Source organism: Drosophila sulfurigaster, chromosome 3 (genome assembly GCF_023558435.1).
Source record: "Drosophila sulfurigaster albostrigata strain 15112-1811.04 chromosome 3, ASM2355843v2, whole genome shotgun sequence".
NCBI classification, from domain to species: domain Eukaryota; kingdom Metazoa; phylum Arthropoda; class Insecta; order Diptera; family Drosophilidae; genus Drosophila; species Drosophila sulfurigaster.
The window spans coordinates 46,667,750-46,690,000 of record NC_084883.1 but is presented as its reverse complement, the minus strand read 5'-3'; the positions used below and the strand labels follow the sequence as shown (position 1 = coordinate 46,690,000).

At 42.9% G+C, this 22,251-nt stretch overlaps 1 protein-coding gene across 4 annotated transcripts in view; it reads right to left on the bottom strand.

Moving 5' to 3' along the window:
* The window catches only part of LOC133840248 (titin), a 34,347-nt gene that overhangs the window by 3,502 nt on the left and 8,594 nt on the right, over nt 1-22,251 (bottom strand). For 2 of the 4 annotated variants that reach the window (XM_062271968.1, XM_062271969.1), the window contains exons 3-14: nt 17,007-17,129; nt 15,640-16,947; nt 15,232-15,573; nt 12,860-13,036; nt 12,029-12,796; nt 10,933-11,127; nt 9,396-10,875; nt 9,175-9,335; nt 5,183-6,962; nt 3,270-3,476; nt 3,042-3,211; nt 1-17 (exon numbers count right to left, since the gene is read on the bottom strand). The exon at nt 1-17 is cut by the window's left edge and continues 1,406 nt beyond it. In XM_062271968.1, the coding sequence (XP_062127952.1) occupies nt 1-17; nt 3,042-3,211; nt 3,270-3,476; nt 5,183-6,962; nt 9,175-9,335; nt 9,396-10,875; nt 10,933-11,127; nt 12,029-12,796; nt 12,860-13,036; nt 15,232-15,573; nt 15,640-16,947; nt 17,007-17,129 (6,728 nt within the window). Of the gene's footprint in view, nt 18-1,004; nt 2,676-3,041; nt 3,212-3,269; nt 3,477-5,182; nt 6,963-9,174; nt 9,336-9,395; nt 10,876-10,932; nt 11,128-11,832; nt 11,917-12,028; nt 12,797-12,859; nt 13,037-15,231; nt 15,574-15,639; nt 16,948-17,006; nt 17,130-22,251 lie in introns of all 4 variants that reach the window. The other 2 variants (XM_062271966.1, XM_062271967.1) reach the window with 2 other exon arrangements.

The following is a 22,251-nucleotide window of genomic DNA, read 5'->3' as shown; positions in this document are numbered from 1 at the left end:
GAGCTGTATTTGTAGTTCTGCGAAAGAAATGCGGTTTGATATTATTTTCGGATGATCACATTCAATAGAGAAACATTCAAATGAACAAGGAACAACAACGCAGATTAAAAAACAGACAGATGCATGAAACAGATTAAATACTTGAGCGAGAAATGGATTACAATACAATGTATAACAATGCAAAACACTTAGAAGAAAGTCTTAAATAAGTTAACTCACTTTATAATACAACAAAATAAAGCAATAATTATTTTTTCATGCAAAGCAAATGGAGCTAATCTATCCATTTTAATGAATATTAGTTCTAAAGATTTGCTGATATCAAAAAAAAATCTGACTGCTTCAATGAATTGTGTTTAAGTGATTTTGCTTATTTTATAAAACTTCTGAATTCACAACTCAAACTAAGTTGTAAAGTTATTGTATGACTATTAATTTATAATTTTTATATTACGACTAACTATACTATTCTAATTGAATTGCAGAATTATCTTTTCTACTGTCATTTGAAAAGGTTTTTGATTGTAACTTAAAAGGAAGCAATATAATCATGTTCCTCTTCATATAAGTACAGAGTTAGTGTACTCTATCTTAAGTCTTCAAACAAATTACCATAATTTTATTTCCTACTCATATTGTTGCATTTAGTTTTCAATAACTTATTTATAAGGTTATAAGTAGAAGCATAACAAATGGAAGCACAAACAAATCGCTTTACTATAATGGCATACGATGAACTTGATGATTTGTAGATCTTTGGCGGAATGAGCGAGTAAGAGTAAGAGCAATATAGGGTTAGGGGCAAGCGAGCTTATGAACAGGGTTAGACAAGGAGAGGACAACACACAGATAAAGGAGACGAGAGCACAACAATACAGAGGCTTTTTGCAGAGAGGATAGGAAAATGGCTTTGCCAGTTTCCAAGTGCTACACATAACAACGACAACGACAAGGACAACAACAGATAGTTAAGATTGATTGATCTCAGATTGATCTATGCGAACCTTCGCCTCCTGGCTGTAACTCGACGATTGCTGATTCTGATGCTGTGGCTGAGGCTGAGCCTGAGGCGTAAAGTAGATCTTAGCTGGTGGCTCAGGTTGCAACTTGGGTGGCGCTGTTGTTGTCGAAGACGAAGACTTCGTCTCGTAGAAGCTGGTTTCCGACTTGCGATAGCTCGAGTGTTCCTCGGTGTCGGCAGCATAGCCGCTGGACTTGAACGATGTCTCCATCGTAGCCTGTTGCTGGCGAGCACGTGGCTCATCCGATTCGCTGCCACTGTACTTGTAACGATCGCTCTCATAGTCACTTTCATAGCTGGGACCCAGACGATTGGGCATCACTGGTGGCGGTGGCCGATAGATGGAGCCATTGGGCTTGAGTGGTGCCGCAGCGGGCGTTAAAGTGGGCACCGAATGGGGCAACACTTTGCTGGGTCCCTGCACGAGATTTTGTTCTAGTTTCTGTTCCATCGACTCGACTAGCGAATGACGTCGCACCTCCTCCGCTTGCGGCTTCGGTGCAAAGCAGATCTCTGGTGGGGTGCCTGGCTCCAGCTCGATGTTGACCAGACGAGTGACTGGCGTGGGTGCTGGAGTCGGAGGTGTTGCTGGCGTTATGGTCTTGGCCACCTGCTGCACCAGGAATGGAGCATTCAGCTCCTTGGTGGGCGTGGGAGTTGCCAGCTTGGTGATAATGGTCTGCTTCTCAGACTTTTGCTCCACATCGCTTGAGTAACCGCTGACACCTGCTGGAGTCCACAGCTTGGACATGGCCACACCTTCAGCTGATGGCTTTGGCGATGGCGAACGTGGGTTTTGCTGTGCGGGCGTCGCAAGCATTGCCGCAGGACGCAGAATTGGCTGACCGTATTCCACCTTGACCTCTTTAGTCATTGTTGTCTCGTGTTGCACGCTCTGCAGATTCATGGGCAGCGGAAAGACGGGAACACCACCCTGTGGTGGTGTCTCCTTTGGCTGCACCTCCTCAAGTATCTTGATCTTGTCCTGTATAAGCGGCACCCGCGGTGCTTGCACCTCACCCTTGGGTGTGTAGCAAAACTCTGGCGGTGCTCCGGGTATCAGATTCATGCTTCGCAATTCCTCGGCCAATGATTGCGCTTGTGGTTTGCGTACCACCGTCTCGATGGGCTTCTGAGCCAGTGGCTTGGGTCGTTGTGTAATGGTTTCCTCATCCATTTTCTTGAAATACTCAAAGGACGAGGAGGTTTTGTGTTCGCTGGTGCTGCTCTCGTATCGGGTATTGATTTGGGTCTGCATCTGCGGCGGTTGCTCGGACTGGCCAAAGGAGGTGGCCACAACAGGCGCACAGGGCTTGGGTGGCACAGGCGGTGGGACTTGTTGTTGTGGTGGTTGTTGTTGTTGTTGTTGTGGTGGTGTGATGCCAGTCTGGAAGCTGGTCGTTTGTGTGCTATCGGTGTGATCCATGCTGGCAGTGTTATTGTTGTTGTTGTTGTTGGTGATGGGTGTCTTGGGACGCGCTGTCAGCTCGGGCAGGTCGAGATAGTTCGATTTGTGCTCTAGACGTATCGTTGCCTCGGTGGTGCAACGATGCTCAGTGATCACTTTCGATTCGGAGAGACCATGCAGATCATTGGCAGTGGTTGCATCGCTCTGATTTGTCTGATATGACTGTGGCTCTTTATTGAACTGGTTCTGATATGCAAATGTGTGTATTTTATTTTGATAACCCAAATGGAGAGATGTATTTGGTGTGGTTGTGGTGTATGGTTGTCATGAGCAAAGCGAAACGAACAACGTCGAAATCATGAGAGAAGAGAATTCACAATATTTGTTTATTATAAATATAGTATGTATATATGGTATATATAAATCATGTCAAATATAAACGTAACAAATCGAAGAGAAATATGTATAAATATAGAATAAATAGATTTGACAGTTCAGATAGAAAGTTATATAGCATATGTAGGTGGGGGATCGATAGATAGATAGATTAGATTTCGAGTTGCAGTCATGTAGAGATAGTAGAGTTTAGATATTGAGCACATGCAGACTTACTTCAGTTTTGAATTCACTTGTCGCCGGTGTTGTCTCGTAAACAATCGTCTTGACCACCTCCTGCATACGCTCCGGCGATGGTTCGAGTATGGCGCAGTCAGCGATGCTCTTGGCCTCGCCGCCAGCATTTGTCGCCTTCACCATATACTTGCCCGAGTCGGAGGTTTTAGCTAGAGAAGGGCATACAAATATAAAGTAAGTGAATATAAGTTCGGGACTGCAACTCACCTCTCTCGATGATTAGCTTGTATGAGTTGCCTTGGGCAAGCAGACGATGCTCGGACAGTCCAGCCTCCTTAATGGGCTTGTCATCCTTTAGCCACGTCACTGTTGGCTCTGGCAATCCTGTCACCTCCACTTCCATGATCAATTTCTCGCCCTTTTTGCTAACCTGCGCCTGCAAACGTCGACCGAAGACTGGCGGAAAGATGGTCTCTGCAAGGGAGAGAAGAAGGCGTCATTACTATTATGTAGTTCAAGAATTGTGGATCGTGTGCTCAGCACACACAAACATATGTTGTGTGGTTGTCTGTCATTGCAATCCACTTTCAATACAAAGCCACAACAGACAAACCGAAAATGAAAATAAATATTCTGCTTTTTTGTGTCATTGCAACAGCAGATCTCAAAAGATCGCCAAATAATTTACTTGTTGTACACACGTCCAAGAGCACGACGATCAGCCATAATGAGTAATTCGTGTAGACAGCCAGCAGTAAAAATATATATGTATAATTTAAAACAGATTTCAGCCAGAACTAATACAGAATACTCTCGCCTCATCTCGGCCAGAACGAAAACCACACAAGACGACAAAAATCCGCGAACTCTATGTTCATCTAAAATACAACTTGTGTTCTACGGAATTTACATAATTATTGCCCATTTTTCAAAACACAGTCCCACAGACTGTTCCTTTGACGAGAAAAAATATTTATAAATTGAAAATTCTGTAAGGCACATTTTTTTTCTTATGGCGTCTTCCCCTTTTGGGGGCCATCTTTTCTGAACATAAACAAAAACACAAACATGAAAATGAAAACTGCGAAAAACGCCACCTAAAAACTCATCAATATGGCAAAACTGGCGGCATTGACGTTTAAAGATCTATTGACGCCCCCGACAATGACACTTTAATGCTCCCCAAGCTGATTGATGTGCCCCGCAGATATTGACACACGATATAGGCCATATGTCCGACCCAATTCGAATGATCTACTCGCTCGTTATAATTCTGAGAAATTGCCTAATCAATTATTAAGATCATAACAAAAGAGATTGAGAGACAGAAAGTAAATAAACTGCATTGTCAGACGAGATCTAGTTGGAACGATATTATATGGCATTTTATCTATATTACTTAGAAAGATTCGCTCTAAGAAAAAAAAACTGTGGGAAAGACAATCGGAGGAGAGCTTATACTCCTTTATATTATTCATTTGTTTCGTTTGTGTATTAATATTTATTCATATTTAAAGAAAAGCTAAAAATGATCTACAATATACATACATAGTAATGTATATGCGAACATATTAAATCTTTGTGCAACACTTTTAATTTCAGAACAAAGGATGCTCTTTTATTTATGTAATCCCCTAAGAAGAATTCCCAAAAATCGCTTGAACAAAAAAGCTGTGGACTAACAGACTGTGGAAAACTGTGAAAGGCACTTTAGCCTTTTATTTGATTGATGAAATCTTTGAAATAAATAATATAGTAAACAAAATAAGAACTATGTGTGTGAAATTAATCAACATTATGTTATTTTTTTGATATGAGAAAAAAGGAATCTCTAGACTTTATATAATAATAATTCGTTCGACCGAAAAGGTGACGACAGACAGACAGTGGAACTAATCCCTTCACTTTAATTATTTGTTTAAGAATTTAATTAAATTTAAATTAAATCTAACGAAGGGGAAAACTGCAAGAACATATTCTATAGTAGTGCTTCAATACAATGTGACAACCTTCTACATTGTGTAAAAATATCTTTGTTTAAAAAAATTTGAATTCAGAAGAAAGGATGCTCTAGAATTTATATACATAAATCCTAAATGCAAATTCCTAGAATTCATTTAAATATGCGAAAGGAACTTTATGCCCTAATTAGTATTTTGATAAAGATTGCTTCTACTCACTTTTAACAACCAGATCGGCAGTGCTGGTGGATTGACCCACCGTGTTGGAAGCAGTCACCGCATAACGTCCAGCATCGGCCACATTCACTTCCTTCAACTCAATGGTGACGCGATTGAATTTGTTGGAAATCTTAGTGTGCTCATTGTCAAACAATTGATCGCCATTCTTCTCAACCTTAATTTCGGGCGAAGGAAAACCATCGTAGATTGCCTCCATGCTCACATTGGCGCCCTGATCCACAATTTTACCGGTCAGCGGGGTGGTGAAACGTGGTGCAATCTCCTTGCGGAGACGCGTCGGCGAATCAGGTAAAGCTGGCACACCGTTGGAGGACTGAACGAGTGTAAAGGATTTCTGTTGTACACTGGGGCTGCTCATCTCCTTGCTCTTGTGCAGCTCCTGGTAGTGATGACTCTCGACAATCTCGGGTCGCTGTTGTCCTAGCTGCTTGAGCGACTGATCAATGTGCGCTGAGGAGTGATGCACCTCGGTCTGTGGCACATTTCCTTCGTAGGAATTAACCTGCGATGTCGAGGTGGTGGTAAACGTTTGCTTCTTGATGGTCACTCTCGATGATTCGGTATTATGCTCCTGGGTCATGGTTTGCACATCACTGGAGGCAGGCAGACCGCTGCCAATGATGTTGAGGAAGGCCACACAGGTGGCTTTGCCCGCCTCGTTCTCGGCCACACAGCTGATTTTGCCCACAGCATCGTGTGTTAACTGCTGTATGGTGAGGACTTGACGATCACCGCTGGTGGAAACCAAAAAGTTGTGACCATGCACTGGCTGATCGTTGAAATACCAATGCACCTTGGGCGTCGGTTTGCCCACCACAATGCACTCGAACTTGACCACATCATCGATCTGCGCCTGCTTATCGCTGAACAGCTCCTTGAACTCGGGACACAGATGACGCTCAACGATCTCCACTGATGATTGACTACCGCGACGATTCTCTGGCATGTTGACGGACTTGACAATCAAATGTGAGAAGCACTTGGCATCGCCAGCATTGTTGGATACCTTCACCGTGTAGACGCCCTTGTCATTGGCCTCCACATTGTTCAGTATGAGCTTAAAGATGCCTGCCTCGGGATTTGATTGCGTCGTGACGCGTTCGTTCAGCTGCAACTCCTTGTTGGTCAAATACCACTGAGCGCGCAACGGTTGATCGCCACTAGCCTGCACCTCCAGCACCACCTGTTCGCCCTCATCGGCGAGCGCATCTGAGAGCAAACGTTCGAACTTGGGCTGCGCATCCTTGGGCATAGACTGACGTTCAGCTTGTGCCCTAGTGGCTGGCTCAGCGATGTTCAACGGCGTGACCTTCAGTTCGCAACTACTCGACGTTTCGCCAGCCGAATTGATGGCCACCACTTTGTAGTTGCCCGCATCCTCCTGATACACCTCCTGTATGAAGAGCGAACAGCGATCGCCCTGGAATAGAAGCTGCACATCAGCAGACTCCTTCACCGGACGTTCGTTGTGATACCAGATGACCTCCGGTTCGGGTTGTCCGACAATCACGCAGTCCAGGCGCACGGGTTTGCCCTCGAACATGGAGACATCCTTGAGGGGCATGTGGACGGCCGGACGAATGGGTTCGATGTCGCTGGCCATCTCGGAATCGGACGTCTCGTTTGGCAGGCGTCCCTTGACAATGATGTTGCAATGGCTGTATGCCTCGCCAGCTAGATTTTTAGCACTCAACACGTAGGATCCGGCGTCGTTTGGATACGCTTGTGGGATTATTAGCGTAACGCGACCGTTTTCGTACTGAAAGTTGAAAAAGTCGAACAAAAATATTGAAATGTTTTGACCACCGACTGACTCGAGTGTCTATTCACCATGTGGTGAATATAAAAGATGGCGAGACGAGGCCGTCGTCTGTTGACTTTCGGCTGCTAGTATATTCAATTTTCAGCTTATGGCCAGGCTAATGCTTTCAATTTCAATGCTCGGCACTTTATGTGCTCGCACTTGCAATACCCTGTATCTAAATAGTAAGGGGTATATGCACTAGAGTACGTGTTTAGAATATAGTTTTCTTTACAGCGTATCTATTTTGACTAGTTGATTTTTCCGACCACATTTAATTCACTTGTTGGCCATTCAATTTTCATTTTACACCCATCTCAACTTATTTATGTTGTGGCGCGCGGATGTGCGATCCCCCAAAGCCCCCCTCTCTCTCCCTCTCCCGATCTTTATCCGGTGCGGGAGTCTTTACTACAATGTTGTGTGTCTAGTCTCATATTTGCCGTGCTGACGTGCTGTTTATTTTCCAAAAAAACAAAAGCGGGAAACTGCCAGCGCCCCGCTTTTGTTGTTGCTCCAAATTGCAGGAAGCTCGAAGAGTGCTGCACAGGTGTTGTTTCGAATCGAAACAATAATATCGATCGTAGCAATAATGGCACAATTACAAATACAATAAGCTTAATTGTTTAATTGTAGAGATGTTTCTTAAATCGGACAAAAATGAGATCATTGCGTTTTTGGTTTTCGGTTTTGTCAAAGACGGGCAATTAAAGTGAGGAGCGGGCAATGAAATCATTTTGCAAAGCTGCCAAAAAGCGCTTTTCGCGATGAAAATCAAAATGAAATAATTTTCAGCATTTATAGCATATAGTAGCAACATACTCGTATATACATTGTGTATAGTATATAGTATAGATTGTACGGCGCCCACAATAAACAAATTGCCTGACAGCGCCCACGATCTGAGGAGGCTACGATCCAAGAACCGCAACATCCCCGTACAAAAAAAACCACGATGACTGTGGTGAATTGGATTCGCAATGGATGCCCCACGGCTGGTTGCATTTTCTTGTAATTTATAGTATTGCAACTGCAACAGCAACAGCTACAGCAAAACATTAACAGACGCCTCAATTGCCACGTAGTGCAGTGTATGCTGTATGCGTCGGCGTATTTTTAAATCATTTTCGCATTTGCCTTGAATTTACATTTTGTATTTCGGGTTTTTGCAATAAGATCTTTCTAATGATGCTAATGATGTACATCCCCCTCCCCGCATCTCCGGATGTGCACCCCTCCCCTCTCAAGCTACGCAATGTTGACGTCAGCAAAAACCATGTTCATTGAATATCTTTTTTGGAACTATTCGCCAGATTCTGCCAATACATCGCACACACACACATACACACACAACGCCCACCACATAAAATGTGTTCACTGCTTTTTTGCTGGAACAGCGCAAAGATTTTGTTTATACACTTGCATATACATAGCTTTCTCTTCTCTATATCTGAATACGTATATTTATTAATGTTTAATGTATGCATATATCATTGCGAGATCGCGCCATCGACCGATCGAACTTTGCGACCGAGGGAATTGTACTCTGTGCCATTTTTATTATTTGCAATTTTTGTGTGTATTTTCCCAAACGAATTGCAGAATGCGAGCAGTCTGCACCAGACGACTCAAAGGAGTTGAAAATCTTATATGCTTGTGATTGGCAACAGTTCTTGAATTGATTTTGGAAAAGTAAACTATTCTACTCAGTCTATTGTAGACAATGTTTCTAAAAGTATACTATAAATCTTTCATATGCTAATCATTAAAAAAGGCATGCATGGATTCCTATTGAAATATTTTCAGCCACAACATGATGTTTCTATCAATAGTTGAATTATATATTGCTTTCTTCACTAGGTTATAGTATAAAGAGATATTTCTAGTCTTCTTGAAAATAGTATTCAAACATTCTAGTCAGAGACCTTCATATGTAGCTCTATTCTACCCTTAAGTTAAGGCAGTAATCTTATATTATTACTTAACTACATATATATAATATAAATAAATAAATTTGCAAACATATTTCATTATACGATTTTTCTACCACAAATTTTCTAAATATTTCCACATCCAAACGATCTCTATTATGCATATTATTCAATTAAATACTCAAAAGTTCATTCAACTTAAAATTACTCAGTCTTTTCCATTGCTTATTTGTACTCACTTTGAGGTCGCGTGGCTGGAAGGGTTTGCCATTGTGTAGCCAGTAAATATCTGGCTTGGGAATGCCCGAGACCAAAGCCTCCAACTTGATCTTCTGGCCAACGCGTGCCATGGCATTCTGCAGTGGCAACTTAAAGCAGGGCAACTCAGTGGGCTCCAAAGCTGCAAAGGCAAAAGAATATTACAATACAATACTTTACAATTAAGTTGCTTAAGACTCACGTTCTACAATGAGACTAGCTGAGCAGTGTTCAATGCCCGTGGGATTGGAGGCGCTGCAGGTGTAAACCGCATCATCCTCAAGGAAGACTTCTTCGAAGCGCAACGTCGCCTCGCCATTGTTGTAGCTGATGACATAATCCTGCGAATCATCGATGCACTTGTCGTTCTTAAACCACTGCACAGTGGGGAGAGGAACACCGCTGACCACACAACTGAACTGGAAGGAGGTGCCTTCGGTGGCCTTGCCACTCTCGAGGAAGCGCACAATGCGAGGCGGCACCAGCTGCAGCTCGGCGGCATTTTCACGCACCGTAAGTGTGGCATTCGTATCACAGGTGCCCACCAGATTGGAGGCACGGCAGCTGAAGCGAGCGGTGTCGGCGGCAAAGGTCTCCTCGATGACCAGGCGACAAATGCCCTTGTCGAAGCTGGTTTTATAGTCAGCATTGCTCTGTATGCTGATGCCATCCTTGAACCATTCCACACTCGGCTCTGGGGTGCCAGTGACTTCGCACTCGAACACAAAGCGATCGCCCTCGCGTGTCAAGGCATCCTTCAGCGGACGCACGAACAGAGGCGAAGCGTAGCGCAGCTCGGTGAAGATCTGATTCACCTGGATATCCTTGCGTATGTTCTCGGTGACAATGCGCTGCTGATCCACCTGATCGCGCAGTGTTTGCAACCGTGTAATCTCCTCGCGTTGAATGCGTGATTCTTCCTCGCGCTTCTGTCTCGATTCCTCTTCACGTTTCTGGCGTGATTCCTCTTCGCGCTTGAGGCGCAACTCCTCCTCACGCTTGATGCGTATCTCTTCCTCGCGTTTCGTTTGCAGACGTGCCTCCTCCTCACGCAACGACTGCAGTCGGAGCTCCTCCTCGCGCTTGGCAATATCACGCAATGTCTGGATGCGTTGTTCCTCCTCGCGCGCAGCTTGCTCCCTCGCTAACTGCTCTCTTGCTGCCTGTTCGCGCACCGCCTGCAAGCGTGCCTCCTCCTCGCGCACCGCTTGCTCACGTAGTGATAACTGCCTAGCAGCCAGCTCACGCTGTGCCTGCTCGATGGCCGCCTGCTGACGTTGCGCCTCCAGACGTGTTTGCTCCTCACGTGCCAAACGCTCGCGTGCTTCGGCCTCGCGTATTGCCTGATCTCTTTCGGCTTGATCGCGTGCCTCACGCTCGCGTTGTTCGCGCTGACGTTGCTCCTGCTTCAGACGCTCAATGACAATATTAATATCCAACTTTAGCTTGACGAACGATTGGAAAATGTTCATCACGTCGTTGTACAAGCTGGACACTTTGTTCATATCGTGAGCACACTGTGAAGCATTGTCCAACTTCGCGCGCAGCGCTGATTCCCGACTGGTCACATACTTTTCGATATCATTGACCAGATTGGCGGCCTCGACGGGATCGCGCAGATACGGCACCTTGTTGGAGACGCTATTGTAGAAGTAGCTGATTTCGCGGTACTCTGCATCGATCTGTAAAGTTGAAGAAGTATTTTAGTGGGCGAAAAATTCATATATTCAAAGACTTACTTTCTCGACAACCTCGAAGAATTCATTGGCCTGATTGAGGCTCTTTCGTTTCTGCTTCACCTGCTCCTTGAAGCTCTGCCACTTGTCGTTGAGCTTGCGCAGCTCGTCCTTAACATACGCCTCGCTTTCCGGGTTGCTGATCAGCAGCTGTTGGCTCGTTGTCTCGGTAAACTTTTCAATGCGCTTCTCAAGCAGCTGTTGTGAAAGAAGCGAATTAAAAAATGAGTGCCAAAAATATCAAAAACTCTTTCCCTCTATCTCTCTCTTTCTGTCTGTCTAATTAACCCATTAAAAAGCAGCTAAAACAAATGTCTGGGCAAATAAACACACACAGCGACTCGGGCAGCACGCACAAGTGCAGCAACCAAATAGGCAAACAACTTAAGAGATACTTTTGTGTTGTGTGTGAAAAATCCATAAAAAATTCAGAACGTCAAAAGCAATTTATAACAGCAAATGCGGAGCTAAGAGCTAAGAGCAGTGCAGCCAAGTGGCAAGCGTTTAAATTTGGTATCTCAAGACTCTAGGCTGTGTATCTGTATCTGTATCTGTAGCTGTATCTGTATCTGTGGCACTGCACACAAGATGTATTTCTCAAGTTTTTAATTACAAACTAACGACAGCTGCCGCTGTCCATTCAACGCCGCTGACAGGCAACAACAGCAACAACTGCAACATTTTGAAAGCTGAATTTGTAGTTATTTTCGAAAATGTCTCAACGCGTTTTTTGGAAATTTTGATGAATGTGCCGAGGCTGTGCAACGATTCTCGATATGAAACTGAGCTGTGACCACCCAAAATAGGAGAAAGTAAAAGGGTGGCAGGGTGACAGGCCATCCACATGCAGTGTGTGCAAGAGATACTATGAATATCTATGAGAATGCCTCTCTAGAGAGCTACCTCGATCGTTGGCGCTGACGTTTGGCCCCAGCGTCGCTGATGTCGTTTCGTCGACTTCAGTTTCATAAACTTGGGCATAGAACTCTAAAAGATGAGTAGTTGTTGTACACGCATAAGATTAACACCCAAACAAATTCACTGCACTTAAAAAATCTTACCAAAGGCTAACGGAAGAAAAAGAAAAGAGTTCACTCACCTCAATGGTACGTTCAAAGTACTCAAATGCCAGCGACGTGGTCTTGGCTGCGGCCAGACTATCCACACTCTGTCCATTAATATCGTGCAATTGCTTGCTGACGCTGTCCAGACTGCGATCGATGTCATCGAGATCGTTGCGGAATTGCTCGAGCTTCTCGAGACGCTCCAGTGTCGACATTCTGGCGCTGCTGTTCGACTCGAAGTGAATGCGCAGATTCTCCAACAACTTCAAAATGCGATCAGTGTCGATTTCGCGAGCACCCGGCGGCTCCAAGACACGCACCCGATCGATCAGCAGTTCGGATTGTGTGATTAACGATCTAAATTTATCCATGCACTGATCGCGGAATTTTTCATGCTCGGCTATAGTACGTTCAACACCCGAAGATGATCCCGCTGTGGATGCAGCTTGTTGTCGTGCAAAATATGCATCGATCTCTTGACGCAGCTGCACAATGTTCTCGAGGAATTGCAGCACACTCTCCAGCAAAGTGCGATAGTCGTACTTGATGCCATCGAGCTTTGCCTTCAGCATGCGTAGATTATTGATCACCTGCTCGATCTTCGACAACGATTGCTGATCCTTTGTCTGTATGCTCAGCGTTGTCTGTATGCGTTGTTGTATCTCCTCCTGGGCACGCTCAATGTCCTGGGTGACAAACGACAGCTTCTCTCTCGTGCTCGTCAGCAGCTGCTTCGAGTCCAAGCTGGAAGTGCTGAACACCGGATACAGCTGGGTATCCACCTGTGTGCTCTTGGCCACAGTCTGAAAAGGCAAAAGAATCGTGTCAGATATTTAATTGGATATGTTATTGAATGCTACTCTTACTTCCTCGTTATCGCTCATGACTTTCTCAAGTAGATATTCGACTTGACGCTTCTCCTGAATGTTCGTTGTCCAATTTTCCAAACTGCTCGTCACGTCGATCTGGCGCTTACTGAAGCCGTTCAGCGTCTCTTCCACTGCCTGCACTGAGGATTTCGTCTCGAGATATGGATCCACAATCTACGCACACGCGATGCCCAATGTGATGTCGTATAAAAATAGCATAAAAATAAAATGAAATCAGTTGCTGTTCTTGTCTCTTTTCTTCTGTTTTCTTTTAGTGTTGTTTTTTTTTGTGTTTTTGGTTGATATTTTGTAGTTTTGTATTTTGAGATTTGCGTTTTGCCTTTTTGGTCGTCGACGTCTGCCTCAAGTGTCTGACTGACAAGTTGGAAAATTCGTGGAAAGCGCGTGGCACGTGGCACGCATCTGCCTGCGGCCAGGGTCTGTCGCCTTCTGCCGCATCAGAGTCCAGAGACCAGACCAACCTCTTTCGCTCTCTCTATCTATAGCCAAATGGCGCAAATTGCCTGCTTTTATTTATGGACTCAACTCAACTCAACTCAACTAGACGCGACTCGACTCGACTCGAGGCGTTGGCAGCCAAGCAAATTTTCTAATTTCAAAATTTTGTCTTTCCCTCTTTGCTGCTGCTCTTCCCTTTTTTTTCTGCCCGGCTAACCCTGCGATTTCTTTTTCGCAACTGCGAAAAAATGGCGTTGTCTTTGCCTGATATATGTTTATGGCTCGAGTATGTTAGGACCAAACTGAAGCATATTGTATGCAATTTATGCACCAGGGTCTTTTCTGCTGTCTTTGCCAAACAGAAATTGCAAGCTGACTTGGCTGGCTGCAATCATCGAAAGCGAAATAGCTTGGTACCCTGAGAGCCGCAGGTGGAAAATATACTTGCAAGTAAGCGAAGCAATAATCGTTATTGCATTACGCTGACAAAGAAGTTGGAAGCAGCTAAAGATGTACTTAGTTGAAGTGTAGTTGCTCGAGTTGGAGTTCATAATTATAACATTTTACTCTGCTTATTGCTTCAAATTTGTAACCATAACAGAACTAACTGCTATAAATTTGTTGAATGTATGATTAAACTTCATAATGTACAAATTCTGTTCAACTTCAAGTGACTTGTTTACCAAACATTTCATCTACAAATTTTATAAATCCACTTGAAATTGACAATTCAAGTGCGTTTGCTAGTTATCAACGTCATTTCCAGAGCACTTTCAATTAAAAACTTATATATTTTACAATAATGTTTAAACAGCAGCAAATTTGCAACTCATTTGACATTTTTCAGTCAAATATGGATTATTTCTGACGGGATTTGTCGCGTTAAAGTAAAGGTTATTTTTATAGTTCTGAGATTGATTTTGGGAATTTTTTCTGTTTTACGATAAAATTTTCGATATATTTTCGTTAATTCTGTGGATTACGAACAAACTCGTTAATTTTTGCAATTACTTTAAAAAGCGATAAATTGTTTCACAATCAAGAGCTAAAATTTTTTGTTACATTTTTTTTTTTTTCATTTAATAGTGTCGCACGCAACATCTGCGCCAAAGAATTATTTAAATATACTTTAAACTATTCAAAAGTTTGTCGTCAAATAATATTTCCTTTAATTAATAATTAATATTTAAAATTCTACAGAACTATTATCTTTCATTTATAATTTGTTTCATTTTTCTTATTTAAAATTCTTTAAAAATAGCGTTATTCTCACTGAACTATTATCTTTCATTTCAATCAGTGTATTCTATTTTGCAGCGAACACCTGCTGCAATTATCTTCTACCTAATTCATTAAGGAACTCATCTGCTTCTAAGAACATTAGTCCCCCTCCAAGTGCAAGTCTTTTGAGATGCATCTAATGTATTTATCTATTCACTAAATTATCCCTGTCTGCTTAACGCGTAGCTTTTCTATGATTATCCCCCTGCACTGAAATGACAATCCTCCTGATGAAGCTATTAAAAATGTTTTTTGAGGGAAATAAACAAAGCTGCGGCATCCACGTCAAGATGTCGACTATTTTGCAAATCGCAGACGCGATGCTAAAAATAGCAAACGTTGCATCACGTTGGAACAGCACAGTATATTAGAGACAGTTTGGGACGAGTCGCGAGTTGGTCTCGGGATCTGATGGACAGCGGCAGACGTTGGCAAATGTGCAAGCTGTCAGCAGCTGACATCAGCGGTTAGTACAACAAAAAAAAAAAGATGGAAACTATACTAAACTAAAGTGTAGCGAAGCATTGCATGCAAAGCTCTAGCCTGACATTAGAGAATTCCAACTAAATACACGATGAGAAGGAGGATGAGGATGACGATGAGGATGTGTTATAGATACCGATACAGACTTTCAAGTTGATGAATCGCTGGCCGGACGATTTGAGTTCCGCATAGCTGCCGGCAATGTTGGCCCAAGTGGCCTGTAGGAACTGCAGCTTGTGCTCGTCTGGTGTCTGTTGCAGCTGTCGCTGCAGATGATCCAGTTGACTAGAGAGCTCGTTGGCCTGTTCGAAGAACTCAATGAGCAGCGACACATAATCGACGCGCTTCAACACCAAATCCTTCAGCTCAATCCAATGCTTGTGCAATGCCTCCGCCTTGGAGTCGACATCGTAACGTTCCTGCGGACTCAATGACTCCAGATGCTGTTTAATCGATTCGAGCAGCAGATTGATGAGTTCGCCTTTGATCTGCAAGCGAAGTTTGTCATGAGTAAAGTTTCCTTACTTAGTAGCAACGCATCAACCGTGACTTACCTCCAGATCCTGCATGAGTTCGTGATGCTGCAACAGAAACTGTTTCGCCTGCTGCAGATTGCGACCCATGTTGACACTCTGCTGTAGCTGCAACTGACCCGAGGCACGCAACCAGGCAAGCAGCTCGTTGTGTTGCGACAGAAACTCGTTGAGTGCACGCTGTACTCGCTCGTGATCCTCGCTGCTGTTGGCACAGATGCCCTCGATGTATGCCTTGCGATTCTCCAGCTCATCGAGCACACGCTTAATGCCCTGCGTCTCCGGCTGCGTGCGTCCCACTTCATCTAGAATGCTGTAACCCAGACGCAGTGGCTCCTCCGTGAAGTTGCGCACGTCACGCGACACTTTGGCATACATGGCATAACTCTCAGGTGAATTCGGCGGCAACTTGACGCTGGCCAACTCCAGTTCGAGTTTCTCTAGAACGCTAAGCGTATGCTCCGCCTTGGCAAAGAAGTCACGCGACAGTTGCAGCCAATGCTCGCGCTGATCCACAATATCCAGATGCTCGGTGCAACCACTGAGCACAGCGTAAGCTCTGGCGCAGGCTTCCTCGCCCGCCAAGTGTCCGGATGCTTGCACCTTCTCCTTGGCGCGTGTGATCTTCAAAGCACGATCGCGCAACAGCAGCGCCTGTTGCTTCCACTCGCGATACTTCAGCAGCGTCTGGTTGGCCGAGTGCTCGCACTCTCCTAAACTGTACATGGAGTTCAGCTCATGCCTGGCCTGCTGCAGCGCTGATTCCAGCTCGATGAGCTCGCGTCCCAGCAGCTTTAGAGCCAAACACTGTTCCAGTTGCGTCTTTCGCGTCTGCCAAGCTAGTTCCAAAGCATTGCGACGATCGTGCAGCGCCTCGAGCCATTGTTGCACCTGGTGCACCGCTCGTGTGGCATCGCGTTTGATGTGCTCCGGCCTGGTGTCCAGTGTCTCGAGCTTCTCCAGCTCTTGCAGTTGTGCGAGCAACTCGTTGCCATCCTTGAGCGCAGCCATGACGCCAGTCAGCATGTCGATGCGCAGCTGCTTGAATTTGTTGAGGAACTCTTGCACGCCCGCCACATCTGTGGGTGTCATCGACTCGCTGCACGCCTCCTCCAGTTGATCCATGCGACGGAAGCACAGCGTCATCTTGTCGTGAAACTGTGTGCACAGATGCAGAATGTGTTGGCGATCTTGCAGCAGATTCAATATGTCTTGCCAGATGATGTTCAGTGTGTCGGCCATGGCATTGACCAGCTCTGAGCTGATGCGTTTGCTTGCGAGTAATTTGTCGGCTTTTTGCACAAACTCATCCATGGGACCGGGCAGGTTCTGAGATGGGGAAGTTATTTAGTGGGATTTCTATGAGAGTTACCCTTGGGGAGAATTACCTGTAGATTTCGCAGCGTTTCATCGTGTTCACGTTGCATTTGCAGCGAGTCGTCAAAATTGTCGCCCAGCGCTGTGATCTTTGGCTCCAGCTCAACTACTTTGATGTAGATCTTTTCAGGACTCTGCAACGGAATTAAAGCAACATGGTCGTATAAAGCGAAAAAGTAAAAGCAACTCCTAAATGAAGAAGGGAAATTAACTTTTAATCACCTAAGGTTAGAACATTACAGAGAACTTGTTCATCTTTTAAAGATATAATACAGAAATATAATATTCGACATCGAGAGTGAATAAAAAGTAGATTAATAAAGATAATCGGAATATCGAAGAATAGTCGAAAACAATTTTATATATTTAGGCTTCAATAGAGCAACATAAAGTAGCATAGTCACTTATGGGAAAGTAATGCAGACAGTTTCTCAGGAAACCAGCCACTTTATCAGGTATAAAGAAAAGAAACTTATTCCCATTGGAACATTATCATATGATAATGAATATTGGGACATCTGAATACAAGAAATGAATTCTATTCTTTCCTAGCTATTCTTTCTTTCACAATATCACAGAATAATCGAAAGTGTGCTTATCTTTTTAGGCATCTGAAGAGACGAAGGGATTCCTAATCGATGTTTATATATACATATAAGGAGACGAAACTAACTTTCTCGATCCACTTCACATATGTATAAAGGGAAGAAACTAACTTCCAGTCAATTATCACAATACAATCGAAATATAATATAAAAATTGTTATTCTTTCTGGCTTATGAAGAGATTTTTAAACACTTTCAAAATAAGTCAGTCAATTCATTAAGGAAAGCTCAAAGAGACTTGCTTACATGAACTAAAATAATGAAATCATCAAATATATTTAATCTCTATGGCCCTCTGCAGAGGAACAAAACCAACATATTGAATTTGTTAAGTTAAATAAAATGCAACCCATTTAAATCACAATATAACATAGTGTAAAAAACATGCTTAACTTTTTGATACTCCACTTCTAGAGTAAGCAATCAAAGCAACTAGGTACTGATTGACTTTCAGTCAATTTATTTAAAGAAAGCCAAAGAAATTAGCTGAAGAAAAAATGTTGTTGAAATTTGATCATCTGCTCTTCAACAGCTAAAATCTCCAATTCGAAGAAAAATCGAATGATTGGCAGTCAGTCAATTTAAATCGAGAAACAAACCGAAATTAATCAAACGATCAATTTGTTGAAATTTGATCATCTGCTTCCCATCAGCTTAACTCGAGAAATCACAAAATTGTTTACAAACAAAATAAGATTATTTGGCAAATGTTCATGGGCAACAAATAAAATTGATATTCTATTGCGAAAAGTAATCGATACGAGGTTAAAGATGGAATTTTGCATAATTCTTGCTTCTTGCATAAATAGTTCGGATGAAGAAAAGGGTTTGGAAATCGTTCTGTGTTGTGTTTGACTTTGGCATTTTCCCGAGTCACGCTGCGTTCTCATTCATGAAACTTGTCGCTGACATTGTCCAAGATGTGTGTTCTGTTGTGTGTGTGTGCGAGAAACCTGCTTAGACCTGGACGACAGACAATGTTGCACAGCAGCTTCTAATTTTGGTAGTCCACGAGGAGGCGAGTCAGCGTCAGCGAGAGCAGTAGGTGAGGAAAAAAGAAGAGATCTTTCAGCACCAATGGAACTGTGTGTGTTTGTGATTGCAATGAAGGTCAGCATTGTCTTTATATGGTAATGGCATCCGTTAGATTTTTCCTGTTGGGATGTTGTGTTGCATGTGTTGCAACTCACGGCTCGCGACTCTGCCCCTTCCACACAGACATCTAACTTACATATTTGGCCAGAGTTATGTGCGCAGTCCGGGAAGCAGAAAACTTCTTCAGTGAAAGCCATTGCCACCAATCTCTCGCTCTTCTCTCTATCTCTCTTCCTCTGGTTGCCACATTTCAAGCACAGCGAAATACTTGGGGGAAAACAAAGCGTGGGCGTTAATTTGATGCGACGCGACTCACGAACATAATTCGAAATGTTGTTTTCAAGCAGCTTGTCGCTTTTGTCGCATTTTTACGATCTAACAAACGAGGCATCTTTAAACCTATTTTCAATTTCGAATCGAGTTGATTTGAACTCCGAGGGAAGGGCGCATCGTTTAGATGTCTTTTAAATTGATCTTTAATTTGTTTGCAGAGGGCCAACATTTGAAATAGAAAGAGTGAGAAAGAGAGATAAATAGATAGAGATAGAGCGAGCTGCACAGCTGCTCTTCAGTTTTGATGAGTTGGACTGCTCAAGATCATCTAGCCCGCCATCGAGGCAGTCATCGGAGCTAATGACAGTAATCAATCAATTACAATGGAAACTAATAACCGTGCTATTAGATTGAAATTACACCATTGGCGCCTCAGGGGCATACAACGACTGCGACTGCGACTGCGACAGCGACGTGGCAGCGACGCTGACTGTGACTGCGACGTGAGTGAGTTTTCAATATGCAAAATAGACAAGTGCGTACAGTGAAAACTGGCTTTGTTGGACACTCATAGTAGGGCAACTTTTGTCTATGCAAGATTATAGATTATTTTTACACAGAGAGAAAAAAATTTAGTTTGAAAAGAAGATTGCAAATCTTCTTCTTAAGAACTTTTCAATCTTAAAAAGATTTTTAGATAAAAAACTTAAATAACTAATAAATATTTTGCAGTGAAATTTCTGCTAGCGAACAATTCTATTAAGCGGATCTTTAGGTTGACACTTTTTTAGAGATACTGGGGAACACTCTCATTTGACGGATAAAAATTGTTTCATACTTTCCTATATTATCTTTAAGTCATTAATAGCAAAGCATGTTAACAAATTACATGAATTAAAGATCGATTATGTGGGGATCCATTCTTATGTTTGTCCTACAAACATTTTTTAATGAACCTGTGATCAATAGAACTGTATCTAAAGAAGCGAAATTGAAAACCCCGACCCAATAGAGTCCGTTTAACAGAGGTATCACTGTACACATGTTTGAATTTGTAGCGAGTGCATGAAGAGATAACTCAACGCGATGTAACGGACAAAAACGAAAATAGAAAAATGAAAATCACGTCACAGTCGTCTAACTGAAATATGAACCATATATGGCTATGACATCACTATAAACAGCCAGACCATAACTGAGTGTATTCGAATAACACTCAGGCGCAGTATTCACGCATTTACATTGCGAAACAATTGAATCATATTTCACAAACTGAAAGCATGAAAAAGTGCTTGGACATAACTCTGCAATTTGTATGTAATAACGAGACGGAAGTCTTAGACGATCATGTCAAAAAAAATGTAGGGATTCATACCAGCACGGCAACCGATCGATGATATAATGCCTCTTCCCCCAAAGGCAACAAGGTTCTACTCACTCACACATACACACCTATACACTCGCCACTCACATTAAAGTGTAAGCGGCGCTTAGGCCAAACACGTTTTTGGCTTTTTTGTTTTCTTAAATTAATACTTGGCGGCAGCGCGAGCAGAACACGATTTCGATATAAAATTACCTTGACGTTGTTATCGTTTGTATGAAATCATTGAGCGTTTCTTCAGAGGCTTTTGTTTTCTGCTTTTTTGGCGCTCTCTTTCATTACTTTCGGCTTTGATCCAACTTTGATTGAGCATATCAAACTTGTGCACGCCCATTTGCGTGGGCGTAAAAGAGTTTTGCGATTTACGCGAATCGCGATTTATTTTTGCCAATTGACAGCAATCAGACAATTGCCAATTCTCGACACGACACGCGACGCAATTTGCTGTCGCCTCCTCCACACACACTAGTAAATTGGCGTGGATTAAATTCCAATTGTTTTACGGTTCTTTTGCAGCGTTGCCAGACAGGCTACTGCAGATGCCCACTAAGTACGTCATTAAATGGGTATTAAATGTGTGTAATTCGTCAATTGACTGTCAAAGCTGCTGCAGTTAATTGAAAGCGATTTATTTTTTATCGGCTTTCAGTTTTAAGCACATTAATTATATTTTTCATATTTTATTGCAATTATCCTGTTATCCGTCAGTCAGGCAGCATTTTTATTGAGATAGTGCGACCCAGTTGATGGGCAGCACTTTTTAGTACAAAGTTTGCAAAGTGATAAAACGTCGGTGTTTATTTTTTTATGTGTTCGTTTCTGTGAATTCGCGAAAGCTGTCCTTGCACTTTACAATTTGTGCGCTATAAAAAATCATAAATGTGTTTGCTGAATGCCAATTAAGTGTTGGCCTATTGAAATAGCATAAATCAAACACTATCTCTGGCCAGCCGCATGTGTGTGAACATAACCCCAATAAATGCTGCTGCTGCTGCATGCCAATTGTAAGAATACAAAAAAGTTTATACAAATAGTGAAAACTATAAAAATCACATTAGCATTAGCAGAATTAGCATTATCATATTGTGAGTGTGAATTGATAGAGAGCAAACAAAATTGACAAATGCGAATATGCAAATGTTTGTCCCCAAGTGTGATGCGTTGTTTTTATTCGCGCGCGCTTGTGTGTGTGTGTGTGTGTTTATTTTTATGCTCTGTCGCGTCATGCGCTACTCGATTGATCACATTGGTTGGCTGACGCAAGCTGACTGCTACAGTTCGTACATCGTGATGTAGAGCATCGCGCTGTCTGGCAACCCGGTTCAACTTGACTTGATTTTGTCATAAAATCATCGCGCTTTTTTGTTGTTGTTGTTGTTGTTGCCGTCGTTGTTATTTTCCCATTCATTTGCATTGCGCCAACTTAATGATCTAACAAAGGTTAACGCGCGTCGCTCGCGTGTGATGTCAGACTTTTGAGTTCTATAAATAATGCCCCTACACTTCAGGTACGCGACTATTTACAACTACAAATACAACAAGTAAGTATGTATGTGTGTAAGTTTTTCTTTCTCTTGCTGCATTTTCCCCAGTGAAACGAATGAAAAATTATGAGAGAGGACACAATCGCGACGTCGCAATCGAATGCAATTTAAATTTCAATTTAATTCGCAGCCAAGCGAAAGATAATTTCTATAATTGTTTGTACAAATTGCTAACCACGAACTGCAGACAGAGCCGAAAAAAAAAAAATAAATGCAGCCGCAGTTTCCACAGTTGCCGTTGCAGCCACAACGTCGACGACTTTCATTGAACGTTTATCGGCAAATATCAGTTTTCATGTAAACATGCAATACATTTCGCATCTCCCAATTCCCCCATCGCAACACTAAAAAAAAT